The 17,892-nt window shown below is 46.3% G+C and overlaps 1 protein-coding gene across 4 annotated transcripts in view; it reads right to left on the bottom strand.

Annotated features, from left to right (window-relative positions):
• The window catches only part of RIPOR1 (RHO family interacting cell polarization regulator 1), a 203,909-nt gene that overhangs the window by 6,915 nt on the left and 179,102 nt on the right, over nt 1–17,892 (bottom strand). For all 4 annotated transcript variants that reach the window (XM_066582639.1, XM_066582640.1, XM_066582637.1 and 1 more), the window contains exons 17-21: nt 15,520–15,681; nt 9,259–9,417; nt 7,064–7,260; nt 3,726–3,809; nt 1,657–1,747 (exon numbers count right to left, since the gene is read on the bottom strand). In XM_066582639.1, the coding sequence (XP_066438736.1) occupies nt 1,657–1,747; nt 3,726–3,809; nt 7,064–7,260; nt 9,259–9,417; nt 15,520–15,681 (693 nt within the window). The remainder of the gene's footprint in view (nt 1–1,656; nt 1,748–3,725; nt 3,810–7,063; nt 7,261–9,258; nt 9,418–15,519; nt 15,682–17,892) is intronic.

The following is a 17,892-nucleotide window of genomic DNA, read 5'->3' as shown; positions in this document are numbered from 1 at the left end:
CTTGAGTCGGTTTAAAGATGAGCAGCTAAACTAGTAAATGGAATGGGCGGACTACAATACCCAGAGAGGTTATCAAAATATGGGTTATTTAGTTTAGAAAAAATAAAGACGGCTGACTGTGACCTAATAACTATGTATAACTATATCAGGGGACAATACAGAGATCTCTCCCATCATCTATTTATACCCAGGACTGTGGCTGTAACAAGCAGGCATCCTTTACATCTTGAGGAAAGAAGGTTTCTACACCAACATAGAAAGGTGTTCTTTACTGTAAGAGCAGTCAGACTATAAAACTCTCTGCCTCAGGATGTGCCAATGACAAACTCACTAGAAGAGTTTCAATGGGGCTTGGACACCTTTCTTGAATGTAACAATATTACATATTGCAGTCACTGATTACTTCAAAGGGTTGTTGATTCAGAGATTCTGATTGCCAGACTTGGGAGTCAGTATGGAATTTTTTCCTTTAAATGAGGAAAGTTGGCTTCTATCTCATGGTTTTTTTTTTGCCTTCCTCTGGATCAACATTGGGAAAGGGAGGTAATAGATGGACATGTGTCTTTTTTCAGCCTAACATGCTAGATTATTACGTTGGTGTACCATAGAAAAATCTCAATAAAACAGCTAACACCACTGAAAAACAAAAATTGGGAGTCTTAAAAATTTTGGGCACGATTGTCGTTTTCTCTTTTGGTGGCATCTGATACTCTTGACACCCCATTTTTCTCATTTTCTATTACATCTCATGTATTCAGAGTCCTTCAATCCATGTTTTTTTATGATCCTCTCAGAAAGTGATGGCATATCATTAGCACAGATTCACAGTAGTAAATGGAGGCATGCTAGAATTCCATGCATAGCTGGTAGCCAGGAACAATGCTAGGTAGGGAAACACTTTGAAAGAGATGTAGCCCTGAAAAAGAGCTACAGCACCTTCATTTTCAGGATTGGGGAATGTACCAAAAATGAGACCCACATGAATCAGAAAGTGCTGTCATATCACCAGAATTTATCACACTGGAAAATCCCTTTAAAGGGTGAGCCATGTAAAATAAGAAAAGAAGCTTAAACGCGAATACTTCTGCACACCAACATGAAGCCTAAAGTTGCAACTTCTGCCAAATGTCCTAATACAGTGACACAAGGATTCAGAGATCAGCAGAAGCGAAGTCCAAAGGAATGCACTGCCCCTTTAGTTTGGCATCCTGCCTGATGCCTAGTGCCGCACTGAACATTAAGGCTGGAAACACACAAAGTTTTTGAAGCATTATATTTAAATATAAACCCCAAAGTGGATCTAGTAGTGAGAAGTATAAGTCAATCCTTTCCCATTCCCTTTGAGTCCACTCCTGCCTTTGGCTCAAAAGCTGCACCAAGAATTGCCACAAAATCCTGCATACAGTCTTCAACTGATAGGGATGGAAACCATGTGAAACCGAGACCATAGATTTGGTTGGATTGTATTTCAACTGCCCTATGCTTTTTGTTCTCAGGAGATAGGCAGAGGTGTTGGGCAGTGGCTCTCTCCTCTCTACATTCGGCTGAACCAAGAGGGCATGTGCATGGGACTATTGGGCAAGATAGCTGCAGGCCGTGCGAGTGTTCATCAGACAGCTATCTAAAAGTGCATAGGCAGCCTTAGTCTTCACATACCAAAAAGTATCAGGCTATGTTTGGCAGCTTCTTTCACTTCTTCTTTGTCTGTTTGGCACAAGTAAACAAGTTGTTCTATGCTTTCTTTGGCCTGTGGATATACAGAAAAAAAAAACAAATTCTGGTTACTGCAATTTAAAGGGAACCTGTCAGCATAAATATGCTTTCTGAACTGCAGGCATCATGATATAGAGCAGGAGAAGCTGAGCAGACTGATATATAGTATTATGGGGAGGGAGTCAGTATAACCTGTATTTTATTCATTGAACCCTTTGCAATCCAATTTTGGATTCAGGGTTTCCTAGGGGGCTTTCTCTTTCTGCCATTATACAATGACGCCGTCTGCTGGCTAAAGCCAGTACTGCGGTATGGGACATGCTGGAGAGGCCCCCCGACAGTAGAGAGGCCAGTAAACTACAGTAAGAATACACTGCCGGACGTCTTCTGATATCTGAGCTGTACAGCCTTTAATCAGAATGTCTTTAGACGTCAGACAGTGGATTGGAAAGGGTTAAACCTCTGCATATTCCGAACTGGGCGGTCCCATCAGCGATTGACAGCTATTTCTATATGTACAGTTATTCACTGATGGCTCCGCCCATTAGACTGTTCAGCTCAGTATATGCAGAGATATAAATGAATAAAATAGGAGTTATACTGAATCTTTCCCCATAAAACTATATATCAACCTGCTCAGCTTCTCCTGCTTTATAACATGATGCCTGCAGTTTGAATAAGATTTAGAGGAGCACATTTCAAGTTGCATAATCTTTACATTTTACAAGTTCTTACTTTCCAGCTTTGGGGTGCTTTCACATGTACCAGAATATTACACAGGAACCTGCAGAATAAGCCGCATTTCCAACATGCCAATTTTGACGAAGATTTGAAAATGGCCTAATTCTGCCTCAAAATCGCAATTAGACAATGTGCAGGGTGTTTAATTTTAGAAAATATATGAGTATGCTGGTTTAAATCCTTTTTTTCTTGAATTTAGGTTTTATATGTATATATCAAAAGTATGAAAATTGTATTAGCTATTAAAAGGCGCAAGATATCCAAATACCCCCGGTAGTGAAAAGGTTGTCCCGCGCCGAAACGTTTTTTTTTTTTTTTTCAACCCCCCCCCCGTTCGGCGCGAGACAACCCCGATGCAGGGGTTAAAAAAGAACACCGGAGAGTGCTTACCTGAATCCCCGCGCTCCGGTGACTTCTTACTTACCTGCTGAAGATGGCCGCCGGGATCTTCACCCTCGGTGGACCGCAGGGCTTCTGTGCGGTCCATTGCCGATTCCAGCCTCCTGATTGGCTGGAATCGGCACGTGACGGGGCGGAGCTACAAGGAGCCGGCATCCAGCACGAGCGGCCCCATTGAGGAAAGAAGACGACCCGGACTGCACAAGCGCGGCTAATTTGGCCATTAGACGGCGAAAATTAGTCGGCTCCATGGAAACGAGGACGCTAGCAACGGAACAGGTAAGTGAAAAACTTCTTATAACTTCTGTATGGCTCATAATTAATGCACAATGTACATTACAAAGTGCATTAATATGGCCATACAGAAGTGTATAGACCCACTTGCTGCCGCGGGACAACCCCTTTAAATGGATATGCACACTTTTAAAATTAACAAACTGATCAATTTAAAATAAGAGAGGTTATTACTCATCAGTGGAGAATATAAGTATTAGAAATTGTTCCGATGTGGAAAGAAGATATCTTACATATATGGGGAAAGAGGATACAACCCACAGAGGAGAGGGATGGAGATATAAATGCAAGTGTATATATTGTATGTTGTATTTCTATGCCACCTAATTTTGTGTAGTTTATCTGGTGTTCCTGAGATGCTAATCTGTGGATTTGGAAGATTTGTGTGGGCTAAATTTTGGATTACTGTTGTGACACCATAAGGTGTTGCACAATCTGTGGGTATATTTATAGTATATCCTCTCCATTTATTTCTGTGGCCCTTTTATTAGGTTCACTAATCTATAAGCTGATCAATGTGGCAGACGTTTGATTTTCAAATAGGTGTAACTAGTTTTCATATAGTTTCTACCAGTTACCTTTAAGCATCCCAGTGCAGCACAGCCTGCAACACGCACATGTACATCTTCATCTTCCAGCTGCTCCAAGTAAGACACAAGCGCCTATAAGACACATACATTCAGGAGAAGATCTATATGTTCAAATACCTAAAATCACACTTGACTAAAGCCTGGCTTAGACACAACGATTATCGCTCAAAAGATGACTTTTGAGTGATAACCGTTGTGTGCCTTTACAGCGCAAGGTGATCGCTTAACCCCTTCCAATCCACTGTCTGCCGTCTTCAGACATTCTGATTGAAGGCTGTACAGCTCCAATGTCAGACGACGGCCGGCAGGGTATTCTTACTGTATATTGCCGGCCGCTCTTTTGTTGTGGCCTATCCGGCATGACACATACTGCAGTACTGGCTCTAGCCAGCAGATGGTGCCATTGTATAATGGCAGAAAGAGAAAGCCCCCTAGAAAACCCTGAATCCAAAATTGGATTGCAAAGGGTTAAAGGTTGAGTGATCACTTGCGCTCCGAGCAGGGGATGCAGAAGACAAGCAGGGCCGCTTGTCTTCTGTATCCAGCTGTTCGCTGCTCGGAGCGTCCGGTTGTTATACAGCCGAGCGCTCCAAGCGGGGGATGAAGAACAAAGCTGGACCACTGTGTTCTTCATACCCTGACTGTTCACGGAGCACTCAGCTGGTATACAGCTGTGCGCTCCGTGCGGAATATGAAGAACACAGCTGGAGCACTGTGTTCCTCATACCCTGCCTGTGTTCAGGAAGCGGGATACAGCTGAAACAGTAGTATCAGTTGTATCCCGCTGTGAATTCCTGATAAGGCTGATCGTTGTCAACAATCAGCGTCTACTTAACGAAAACTGCACAATGTCAGTGCAGTTACACACAACGATTATCGCTCAAAAGACGGCTATTGAGCGATAATCGTTGTGTCTAAGTGGGCCTTAAGTCAACTATATCAATCTTTATCAAAACTCTTGCAATGCTTATTTGATCAGAAGTTCATAGGCTAGCAAATGTTAAACATGCAGATAAATATTGAATAGAGGGTGGTGGTGTCGCTGCGGGGCGCCGCTGTCACCACTGGGGGCCGCTGCGGGGCGCCGCTGTCACCACTGGGGGCCGCTGCGGGAGGTCGCTGTCACCACTGGGGGCCGCTGCGGGAGGTCGCTGCCACCGCTGCGGGAGGTCGCTGCCACCACTGCGGGAGGTCGCTGCCACCACTGCGGGCCGCTGCGGGAGGTCGCTGCCACCACTGCGGGCCGCTGGGGAGGTCGCTGCCACCACTGCGGGCCGCTGCGGGAGGTCGCTGCCACCACTGCGGGCCGCTGCGGGAGGTCGCTGCCACCACTGCGGGCCGCTGCGGGAGGTCGCTGCCACCACTGCGGGCCGCTGCGGGAGGTCGCTGCCACCACTGCGGGCCGCTGCGGGAGGTCGCTGCCACCACTGCGGGCCGCTGCGGGAGGTCGCTGCCACCACTGCGGGCCGCTGCGGGAGGTCGCTGCCACCACTGCGGGCCGCTGCGGGAGGTCGCTGCCACCACTGCGGGCCGCTGCGGGAGGTCGCTGCCACCACTGCGGGCCGCTGGGGAGGTCGCTGCCACCACTGCGGGCCGCTGCGGGAGGTCGCTGCCACCACTGGGGGCCGCTGCGGGAGGTCGCTGTCACACTGGGGGCCGCTGCGGGAGGTCGCTGTCACACTGGGGGCCGCTGCGGGAGGTCGCTGTCACACTGGGGGCCGCTGCGGGAGGTCGCTGTCACACTGGGGGCCGCTGCGGGAGGTCGCTGTCACACTGGGGGCCGCTGCGGGAGGTCGCTGTCACACTGGGGGCCGCTGCGGGAGGTCACTGTCACACTGGGGGCCGCTGCGGGAGGTCGCTGTCACACTGGGGGCCGCTGCGGGAGGTCGCTGTCACACTGGGGGCCGCTGCGGGAGGTCGCTGTCACACTGGGGGCCGCTGCGGGAGGTCGCTGTCACACTGGGGGCCGCTGCGGGTGGTCGCTGTTACACTGGGGGCCGCTGCGGGAGGTCGCTGTCACACTGGGGGCCGCTGCGGGAGGTCACTGTCACACTGGGGGCCGCTGCGGGAGGTCGCTGTCACACTGGGGGCCACTGCGGGAGGTCGCTGTCACACTGGGGGCCGCTGCGGGAGGTCGCTGTCACACTGGGGGCCGCAGCGGGAGGTCGCTGTCACACTGGGGGCCGCTGCGGGAGGTCGCTGTCACACTGGGGGCCGCTGCGGGAGGTCGCTGTCACACTGGGGGCCGCTGCGGGAGGTCGCTGTCACACTGGGGGCCGCTGCGGGAGGTCGCTGTCACACTGGGGGCCGCTGCGGGAGGTCGCTGTCACACTGGGGGCCGCTGCGGGAGGTCGCTGTCACACTGGGGGCCGCTGCGGGAGGTCGCTGTCACACTGGGGGCCGCTGCGGGAGGTCGCTGTCACACTGGGGGCCGCTGCGGGAGGTCGCTGTCACACTGGGGGCCGCTGCGGGAGGTCGCTGTCACACTGGGGGCCGCTGCGGGAGGTCGCTGTCACACTGGGGGCCGCTGCGGGAGGTCGCTGTCACACTGGGGGCCGCTGCGGTATGTCGCTGTCACACTGGGGGCCGCTGCGGTATGTCGCTGTCACACTGGGGGCCGCTGTGGTATGTCGCTGTCACACTGGGGGCCGCTGTGGTATGTCGCTGTCACACTGGGGGCCGCTGTGGTATGTCGCTGTCACACTGGGGGCCGCTGTGGTATGTCGCTGTCACACTGGGGGCCGCTGTGGTATGTCGCTGTCATACTAGGGGCCACTGGGGGTCACTATTATCGCTGGGGTATGTTTACATGTGGCGGAAATGGGCAGGGCTGTTTCAAAATAGACCGGGTGCACACTTTGACTGCTTTTTGGATGCGGAAATGCTGCAGAATTTTCCACAGAAATTTCCGCTGAGGACATTCTGCAGTATTTTCACATCCAAAAAGCAGTCAAAAAAGAAAGGAAAAATTGAATAATTTGAACCACAAAAAGCCCTCAAAATTTGCACCTTGTCTATTTTGAAGCGGCCCTGTCCTTTTTAGAACGATGGGGGTAAAATCATACGTTGTGATAAGCCCCGCCCCCTGACATGTTGGCACTTTGCCATAAATATGTTGGTTTTGAGTTGTAGTTTGGGCACTCGGTCTCTAAAAGGTTTGCCATCACTGCCCTATGACAATACAGAGGTTAGGACAGATTAGGTCGAACAGTGACGAGTCATGGAATAGGCATGAAAGGTCAAGTTTAGGCAAGCTTGTCCCAGTCCAATACTATTTCAAAAGACAGAACTTCACTTTAATAAATATAGCAAAGTGCTGTACTTACCCTTTCCCTAAAGGTTTGTTGTTCAGAGAAACTTCTGAGCAATGAAGATGCAGCTGCAATGACTCTGCTGTTTCCATTAGTAAGTAAAAGGCTCAAAGTCCTGAAACCTTCCTTCTGTATGCTGCTCTCACATACTCTCTTCAGGGCTTTGAGAACAACATTCTGATCATCTGAATTCAATTTCTGCACAAATAATACTGAAAAAAGGTGGTTAGAATTAAAACTTAATGGCCCACTCTAGCGACAACTGCCCCCTCAGTTGATTGTCTGTCACACTCTGAATGTCTCTTATGTATACTGCACTCACTTTCATGGACTGCAGCCCTCTGTCTGATACTTATCAGACATTGTGAGATTTCATAGAATCATAGAATGGTAGAGTTGGAAGGGACCTCGAGGGTCATCGGGTCCAACCCCCTGCTCAGTTTTAAAGTTTTAGATTCCTCCATGCTTTCTCTTCCTCTTTGCTGTGCTAACAATACCATGATGCATCAGCAAAACATCACAGAGCCAGTACCAGCTCTGCCTGCTGGGAGTACAGTGTGATCCTATCATTACCTTCTACTTTCACATAAATAAGCCAAATACTATAAGTATACCAGTAAGGAAGGCTGAACTGTCATCTTCGTCATTATATCTGTGCAACAGGAGCCTCTGATCATCATCAGTAAGTGATCAAAGTTTCTGCTATTTACCATATGAAAAGTGTATGTCGTACAGTTTAACAGTTTCATCACACAGGGAATTCTCGGGAATGAAGTTGTGACTTCTTGAGAGAACACAAAGACAGGTAATTCCTAGGTGTTACAATGAGATTACATGACCCAACTGGAAAGTAGGACTCCATGAATTTTTTGACCGAAAGGAAAAACTAAGGTTATACTAGCTGACATATATAAGGGGGTACCCAAAAGAATATCTGCGAAACCCTTCTGAGGTGGTATACCAACCGATGTTGTTGGAGAAGATTGTGTTCAGCTGCATCGATTTTGTTTTTCAACAAGTTGTTCAGTTTTTCGTCTATTTTGTGATAGCCAATTTGTACATACAACGTGCAGCTCTGAAATTTTGTTTCGTTTTCCACTGCTTAAAGCACTCGTAAAAAGAAAAAAAAGTTGCACAGAGCGAGATTGGGCAAATACGGAGGGTAAAGCAAGGGCGTTAAGCAATTTTTGACGAAAAACAGCATAACACTCAGAGCTGTGTGGGCAGGTGTGTTGTCATGATGGAAGAACCAATCACCTGTTTGCCCACACAGCGCTGAGTGTTAAGCAATTTTTGACAAAACATGGCGTGACATTCTTGCCTCGCCCTTCGTATTCCCCCTTGTGACTTTTTTTTAGGAATACTTTGAGCAGTGAAAAAGAAGATTGAGAAATATTGCTCTAAATCATAATCAGTGAGGTGGGTGGGTTTCACTGGTAAGGTGAAGCTAGGGAAACATAGGAGTAGAGGAGCTGCAGGAACATCTAATATGTACCCTCTAGACCTTTCACAAGGGCTAACAAGACAAGAGAACAGGAAGTGAAGGAGGATAACAACTCCTGCTGCTCACTGAAATGGAACAGAAAGCAGGAGAGGAGAAAGGCAGAAACACACAGAGAGCTGCTGCAGATAATAGTGAGGGATTTATTGTTTTAGGGCTGTTGGAATCACATTTCCACTGCTCAGTACTCCTCCAGGGTCCTCCCTGATAAAAGGTTTGTGTGTGCTATTGACAAATAGGAAGTGGCCTGCAGTTCTTTTTTGCATGATGTATATAACACAGCATAACAGGAAACTTCTTTCACCAGTTCAAAGAGAAATGAAAATCTGAGATAGAGACTGCAGAGGGGGAAAATGGTCATAAATGGAGAGCCCAGGTTAAATAATGGCCAACAGTAGTGTTATTCCTCATGCACAAACAGCAGCTCATTCTGAAAAGGCAGGTACACTTTAAGCAAGTAGTAATTTAGCACTGTAAGCAGTTTCGCTTATTATTCACATCCATAAATACACCCATTATCCTTATTCTCTGTTTATATCCAAGTGCCTGTCTTGCCCTGCAAAGTCATCTGTTGTGCAACCATTGGGACCCCACATAGTTATTCAGAGGCCTTCTTCATTGCTTCCATATTTTCTATGTTTTGAGTTCGTAATGTTGTATACCTTTGGCTACATATCAAAAATTTGACTAAACCATAAAATTATTTTACCTTCTTTGGACAAATCATGAATGAGGGCATCCAAATTAGTGACTCTGGTAGAATTAAAGTATTTCCAATACTGAAAGATTGTTATCTGTTCGCTGTAAGTAGTCCTGGATCTTCTGGACAAAGTCTGATCCAAAATGTCCTCCACAAGCTTCACAAAAACTAAAAACAGAACAGATTTTATAAACGAGTCATGAAAATACTAAACCGCTTTATTTTAAAATTTGAACCTATCTAGAGTAAGCATTATTATTGGGATATATAGATAGTGCCCTTGACCATAGTTAACCCCTTAAGGACATGGCCTATTTTGACTCAAAGAACGCAACAATTTTTTGGTGATTTTCATCTCTCTTTTTTTTAAAAAAGCTATAACATTTTTAGGTTTCCATCGACATGGCCGTATGAGGGCTTGTTTTTTGCGTGGCGAACTGCAGTTTTTATTGGTACCATTTTCCTGTGCATATAATATATTGTAAAAAATTTTTTTATTTTTTTTTGAGAGCAGAGGAAGAAAAGATCAATTTTGTCATTTTATTTAACATTTTTTTACAGCATTACCTTACAACATGTATGGCATTATATATTTTTTCTGCAGGGCGGTACAATTAAGACGATGCCAAAATTATAAATAAATCTGTATTTTTTTTAGTTTTTTTCACTTTTGCACATTAAAAACCTTTTCTGAAAATTCTTAGCTTTTCTACATCGTTGCATTCAAAGTCCCATAGAATTTTTATTTTGCCATGGTCGGAGCTCTATGAGGCATGTGCTGTAATTTTTATTCATACCATTATTGGTGTATATACCGCTTTTTTGATTACTTTTATTGCGTCTTTTTGCATTTTGACTTATTTTTTTATTCTACAAATAGGCCTAAGTGCATGATAAAGGTTTTTGTTTGTTTTTAACATTTTTTACCTCCCTGTAGGGTACTTGAACCATAACAGCAATTCCTTATTGCTTACAATAGCGATTAGAGAGCATGCTCAGATACAGCAGTTACCTGAGCGAGCATCGCTTTTCTTGAGTAACTGCTTACTGGTCTGAGTGTGCTCGGGAGGTGCGGTGGGGGGAAGTGGGAGAGGGAGATCTCTCTCTCGCTCTCTTCCCCGCCGTCCCCCCGAGCACGCTTGGACAAGTAAGCAGTTACTCAAGAAGAGCAATGCTCGCTCGAGTAACTGCTGTATTCAAGCATGCTCGCTCTACTCTAATAGCGATCATAGGCAGTGGCAAGTTGGGACAACAGTATCTGGCTTCCTGTTCCCATGGCAACCCATCAGCCATCTGCGATTACATCTACATAAATTGCAGCATGTTAACAGCAGAGATAGCTGTTCTTATCTACCCCCTCTGTTGCAGCGGGAGGACAGTTATTAGTAACAGCCAACTCCCACTGCAGGATGGCACAGGTTCAGCTCCTGATCCCGCACTATCCACATGACGTACGTTTATGTCCTGGTGCGCTAAGTGCCAGGACGTAAATTTATGTCATATAGCATTAAAGGATTAATGTTACACAATATTAGTGCCTCAACAACTCCTGCCATCACCAATAGTGGTTAGCAGTATTATACAGCTGAATTCCACTACAATGGCAGCGATTGGAGGTAACTTCAACCACTGCAACTTGCAGTGTTGAGAATTGTTTTCATGTGGAGGTTATATATGTGAATAAATACCTTAGTAGCTGAGAGACCTATTCTTCCAGATAATTTAACCCCTTAGTGACCAAGCCTGTTTTCGCCTTAATGACCAGGCCAAATTTTGCAAATCTGACATGTGTCACGTTAACATGGAAAAACACCAGAAAGGTTTTGCATATCCAAGCGATTCTGACATTGTTGTTTCGCCACATATTGTACTTCATTTAGGCGGAAAAAAAAGACCGATAGAATTTGTGTTTATTTATTAAAAGCGCCAAAATTGGGAAAATTTTGAAAAAATCGTCATTTTTTCACATTTCCAACTGCAATATCTGAAATATGTGCAAACATAATATAGAAATTTTTGCTAAGATTTATATTTCCACCCGTTTACGTTATTTTGGGCGCACATTGGAAAAACTTTCGGTTTTTTTTTTAACCATTTAGGAGACGTACACATTTAACTTTAAAGGGGTTGTCTCGTGAAATCAAGTGGGGTTCAGCACTTCTGTATGGCCATATTAATGCACTTTGTAATATACATCGTGCATTAAATATGAGCCATACAGAAGTTATTCACTTACCCACTCCGTTGCTGGCGTCCCCGTCTCAATGGCTCCGTCTAATTTCAGCGGCTAATCGCCCGATTAGACGCGCTTGCGCAGAAGAGTCTTCTACCTTCTGGTCGGTCCGGGCACGAGCCGCGTTCTGGCTCCGCCCCCTTCTACGTGGCATCGCGTAGCTCCGCCCCGTCATGTGTGCCGATTCCAGCCAATCAGGAGGCTGGAATCGGCAATGGGCCGCACAGAGCCCACGGTGCACCATGGAAGAAGACCCGCGGTGCATCGTGGGTGAAGATCCCGGCGGCCATCTTGGAGGAAAAGAAAGAAGAAGATGCAGAGAGGGGATTCGGGGATGTAAAATTTTTTTTTTTTTAATTTCACCACATCCCTTGGGTTTGTCCTGCGCTGAACGGGGGGCCTATGCAAAAAAAAAAAAAAAAAAAAACCCGTTTCGGCGCGGGACAACCCCTTTAATTTTTCAGCATTTTGAGGAACACTTTGTTTTTCTACACCAAGCCAAGATAGGAAAGGCTCATAGGAGTCAAAATGATAGATACCCCCACAAGTTACCCCATTTTAAAAACTACACCCCTTAACGTATTCACTGAGGGGTGTCATTAGTATTTTAACCCCACAGTTTTTTTTCAGGAGTCAATGCAATTTAGAAGAGAAAAACTAAAATTTCATATTTTTGCAAATATGTCATTTTAAAGACAGGACTTTTTTCTATAATATGTTTGTCCCATGCTCAGAAACATACCCATTGTGGCCCTAGTATTACGTCTGTACACACAATGGGGCCCAAAATGAAAGGAGCAACCGGTGGCTTTCGGAACAGAAATTTTGCTTGATGGAGATTTAGGCCCTATTGCCCACTTGTAGAGCCATTGAGTGACCAAAATGATGGAGAACCCCCACAAGTGACCCCATTTTGAAAAGTAGACCCCTTAACGAATTTATCTAGGGGTACGATGACTTTTTTGACTTCACAGTTTTTGAATGAATCTAAGCAAAGCAGAAGGAAAAAATTATGATTTTCATTTTTTTGGCAATTGTGTGTTTTTTTTGTACGGCGTACATAGGAATGAAGACGGTCACCCCAAAATGGATACCCCCGTTTGTCCCGTGTTCAGAAACATACCCATTGTGGCCCTAATCTACTTAAAGGAAACATGGCTAGGCCTATAATGGAAGGAGCACCTGTTGGATTTTAGGGTACAAGAGCCATCGAGCAACCAAAACGATAGAGAACCCCCACAAATGACCCCATTTTGAAAACTAGACCCTTTAACGAATTCATCTAGGGGTGTACTGCGTATTTTGACCCCACAGTATTTGAATGAATCTAAGCAAAACAGAAGGAAAAAATTACGATATTCTTTTTTTTGGCAATTTTGTCAATTTAAAAACAGCTTTTTTGCAGTGTACATAGGAATGAAGACGTTCACCCCAAAATGGATACCCCTGTTTGTCCCCTGTTCAGAAACATACCCATTGTGGCCCTAATCTACTTACAGGACACATGGCTAGGCCCATAATGGAGGGAATGCCCGCTGGATTTCAGGGTACAGCTGAATAAATTCCAGGCCCCATTGCCCACTTATGCGGAAAAAAAATTGACTTCCTAAAAATACCCCCCCCCCCCCCCCAATCCCCATTTTTTGGCATTCCCTAAATATTAGATAAAAGTAATAATATAAACTGCGTTTTATGTCCGAAGACAGGGGTAATTACGGAGGCTGCTTGGGATGGGCACATGGGGCAAGAAAACCGGGTATCCCTCCCCCCCCTCTCGCTTTTTTGGGGGTATTTCCTGACCTCAGCGGCAGGTATGGGGTGTAAAAAGTGGCGCTGTGAGGCTTTGTAATCTTGCTGCGGTGCGGCGGTCTCACACAGAAGGCGCTCAACAAGCTGCTCCTGGAACTGCATGAAGGCGAGCGTTCCCAGGGCTTCTTGTAAATTATGGATTACAGGTAGCAATCTAAATAACGCCAGGCTCTCACGGCCGTATGCAGAATCCGCTTACGGAGGCCCACAGCGGATTCCAGCTGTGAGCCCGGCTGTGACCCTGCGTACGGCCGCGTAATGCACTGCGCATAACTGCCTACTCACACAGACGGTCATGCGCAATATACCGTTTTTGTTTATATTTCCCGCGCCGTCGCTTAGAGATGACCCGGGTACCCGCAGCCTGTACACAATGTATTTGCACATGGGCTGCGAGTATATCCGCGGTCATAGAGCACAATGGGCTCTAGGTTACGGATATCCGCGGTAAAATATAACATGCTGTGTTCTGTTTTCTGCGAGTGGATTCCGTAATTCCGACCCGCTAATTGGGGGGAATTGTGTAATCCAATGCCTGCGATTGATCTGTGGATTACCGCTGATCAAGCGCATGCAGAACCCATAATTCCTCTCCGGTCATGCGTGACCGGCCTAATGTTATACCGCTAATTTATCACGTGACCGGGGACCGCTCAATGAGGCCGCCGGTCACTGCTCCAAGCACTCCGTGACCGTTGGTCGCTGGGAGCAAGGAGATTTAAAATTTCCTGGGCTCCCCGGCTCCTGCGAATGTGTCCGGCATTTTGCCGGCGGGCGCATACCCAGAAGCTGGCATGATCCATGGAGGATAATCGCATCTGGATTCAAATGCGGAAGCCTCCGAGAAGATGTTTCATCTCCTCTCACCGATCGCATCGATGAGGGGAGATGAAACTTCCACTTTTTTAAGAAATTTTACGTGATCGCCATTATGCATTGGATAACGGCAATCACGTGACCAGTAACCGCATACCACGGCTCCCCGTGACATCTCCAGGCTCTTGGCTACCTTTGGTAGCCAGCAGCAGGGAGATTTTAAATTTCTTGGGCAATCTTTCACTTTTGCGCATGCGTCCGCCATCATGCTGACGGGCGCATGCGCCGAAGCTGGGGTAAGGTCCACGGATCAACATCCCATCAGGGAACAAATCCGGGACCTTGGGTACGTAATTTCATCCCCCCTTACGGATACGATCCGTAAGGGGAGATGAAACTTTAACTTTATAAACTTTTTTTTAACTTTTTTTTTTTTTAACTTTATATGATCACCGTTATCCGATAGATAATGATGATCATATGACTGGAAACCGCATACAGCGGTCCCCAGTCATATCTCCCTGCACTCGGCTATCTGTGACAGCCGGGTGCAGGGAGATTTTGAATTTGCCGGGCTCGCCGGACTTCGGCGCATGCGCAGAAGCCAGCAGAGGGTCCCGACATCGTCCGGAGGACATGGAGGAAGGGGGGTGAGTATTTTCACCTTCCCTCATGGATCCGATCCATGAGGGGAGGTGAAGCTTTTCTTTTTTTTTACTTTTTTCTTAACTTTTCCATTGGATAACGGCGATCGCGGTACCGGGGACCGCTCACCGCGGTCCCCGCTGACATCTCCCGCCTCCCGGCTACCTACAGGAGCCGGGAGGCAGGAGATTTTAAAATTCCCGGGCCGCCAGGCCTTCTGCGCATGCGGCTGACGTAATGCCGCCTGGCGCGCATGCGCAGAACGCCGGCTTCGGGGCCCGGAGCATCAGAAGAGCGGGGAGCAGTGCGGCAGATGGGGGTGAGTAATTTCAGCTGCCCTGATGAATCTGATCCATCAGGGCAGCTGAATCTTTAACTTTTTTTGCACTTTTATTTACCTTTTTGCGATCTGCGCTATCGCATTGCCGGGGGGGGGGGGGGGGGGGGCGGCGTCCCCAAAGCCCGGGATGATAGCTCCATGCTGTCGGCAACCTGCGGACACCGACAGCATGGAGCTGTCACGTCCAGAGCCCGAGGGGCTTTATTCTTTGCAGGACACATGTTTTTACGTCCGCAGAGAATAAAGCCCACTTCGGGAGGACATAAAAATACTATGGGCTGGTCGTTCAGGGGTTAAATAAAAATAGCTGGCTGAAGTCAATTTTGTACAAAATGTTTAGAATTAAATAAAAAAATACATTTTTATGTTCTTGAAAGAATTCCATGCCAGAAGCGTCATGTTATATGGTGCTTTGTCCTGTACTTACCAGCATCAGAAAGTCCTTGCTGTTGCGAGTTGATTTGTTCAGCATAACGCTTACTCAGGGTCTGCAGAACGGTCTCCACGGAGCATACAAACATATCTGAGGACTCAACACATTCATTCCAAAACTCCACAATTCCTTCTTTAGGTGTTGAAAATTTCAAAACTGAGGAGAAAAAATGTTGATACAACGGCTGACAACGTGACAAGTTTTCACAAAGATTCACTTCTTGAAAGAGCCAGCGCCCCAACCTACCTCATTACTTACTGGTCCAGGGGAAAGTACCAGAGAACAACTACCGGGTTTTGGTGAAACCTGTACCAAAATCTGTGTCAAAATCCACCCCATCTAATGTGGATTTTGATGCAGATCCGCAGCAGACTTCATCCCTTGAACTGAAAAAGTGAAATCTGCATCAAAATTTGCACCAACAGGCTGATTTTCCACTGTGGAAAATCTGCATTGAATTCACTACTTAAGGCACATCCCCATTAGAGGGAAAGCATCATTTGCAGGTTTTGCTGCACAGTCTGACATTTGCATACAGATTTTGTGTTGGATTTCATCCTATGCATTCAAACCTGACGCATGTTAAATTTACATGTGGATATGTAAAAAACAGGAAACGGGATCACAGTCTGACTTTAACTCCGCACCACTTTAACAATTAAGTGATGTCTGAAGTGAAATATCTAATTTATTCATCCTCGCAATCTTCGGAGCCCCCCCTGAAATGAATGAAGCAGGGGCATGTAAGTCCCCATTCATGTGGGGACCTTCAGAACCACCGTTCTCTGGATTGGGGAGGATCCCATTGGTCTGACCCCACATAATGTCATTAGCCATCCTGTGAATAGGGAACACCTTTATAACTTGGCACAAACCTTTAAACTAAATAAACGGTTTTTCTTCTTTTAAAAGGCTGTCATCATGGAACCTCCTCCTCCTGCAAACTGACTGTAATGGCTGGGTAGGTGAAAAGACGCCAATTTCAATTACCATATATACTCGAGTATAAGCCTAGTTTTTCAGCACATTTTTTTAATGCTGCAAAAGCCTCCCTCGGCTTATACTCCAGTGAGGTAAAAAAAAAAAAAAAAAAAAAACAACAAAAAAAAACCGGCAATACTCACCTCCCAGCCTGTGTCTGTGTCCCCAGCACGATGGTCTCCCCGAGAATTCTCCCCTCTGCGATCTCCCTGCTCAGCTTTGAATTCCCCTGCCGATCCAATCACAGCGCTTACTTACACAGCGCTGACGGCGGAGGAATTGAAAACAGAGCAGGGAGATGACAACAGGGAGAAGTCTGAAGCAGCTTGCCGTACCACCGGGGAGACCATTGCGCCAGGGACACAGACGCCAGCTGGGAGGTGAGTATTGCGTTTTTCTTTTACCTAGTATATACTGGAGTCTAACTCAACTTATACTCGAGTCAATAAGTTTTACCAGTTTTTTGTGGTAAAACTTATTGACTCGGCTTATACTCTGGTCAGCGAATACCCGAGTATATACGGTATTTTATTTCCATCTCAGCAATTACTGTCATTCCCTTAAATAACTCACAAACGGTCTATGCCAATGCACACCCAGGATTCCTGAGCTATGCAAGATAACAGAGGGGACTCTGAAGTGCTTCTGTGCACAAACCGATTACAGTTCGGGGACTGCAAGTCAGTATCCAGACACCAAACCAGCCATTAGAAGTACTTGTCTGGTGTATTCCACAATGACAGATATTCTTTGAAACTTAGGACAATTAAGACATCTGTAATTTTTATGAACTCCCCATGTCACAAAGTGAAATGTCCCTGCAATTTTGGCTGAAAACGTACAGTCACAATTTATTATTATTATTTTTTTAATCCAGCCTCTAGAAGGGGTTGTTGTTTTGCTGGAAAACTCGGCATGCAGTTACATCTCAGTTTGAGAGGGGGCTCATTATTGGAATGTGACAAGCTGGATGGTCATATCTATGAATTGCCTACCAAATGGTCTGTTCTGACCAGACTGATAGGAGGCGGCAATGGGACCAGTGGATATGTGAGGGAACGCACACAATGCGATTGGGCTCAGGACGGCCTTGACAGACCACTAATTAAGAGGATTGTATGGCAAGCATGAGCAGCTCCAACAATTTTGTTGTCCGACATCCAGAGACAGGTGTCACCATCATTCGCGGCCTCTGTGTCTGTTGGAACCATTTCCAGGTGCTTGGCCGAAGGACATTTGGTTTCATGGCACCCATTGCGTATACTGCCTTTGACACACACCCACAGTTGCATCCGCTTGCAGTGGTGGACCGATACACAGTGGGACCAGGTTATCTTCAGCGATGAATCAAAGTTTCATTTCAGCACTGACAATAGCAGTGTTCAA

The sequence above is a fragment of the Eleutherodactylus coqui genome, chromosome 11 (assembly GCF_035609145.1).
Source record: "Eleutherodactylus coqui strain aEleCoq1 chromosome 11, aEleCoq1.hap1, whole genome shotgun sequence".
Lineage (NCBI taxonomy): Eukaryota > Metazoa > Chordata > Amphibia > Anura > Eleutherodactylidae > Eleutherodactylus > Eleutherodactylus coqui.
Note: the sequence above shows the minus strand (reverse complement) of the source record. Positions and strands in the feature narration are given on the sequence as shown.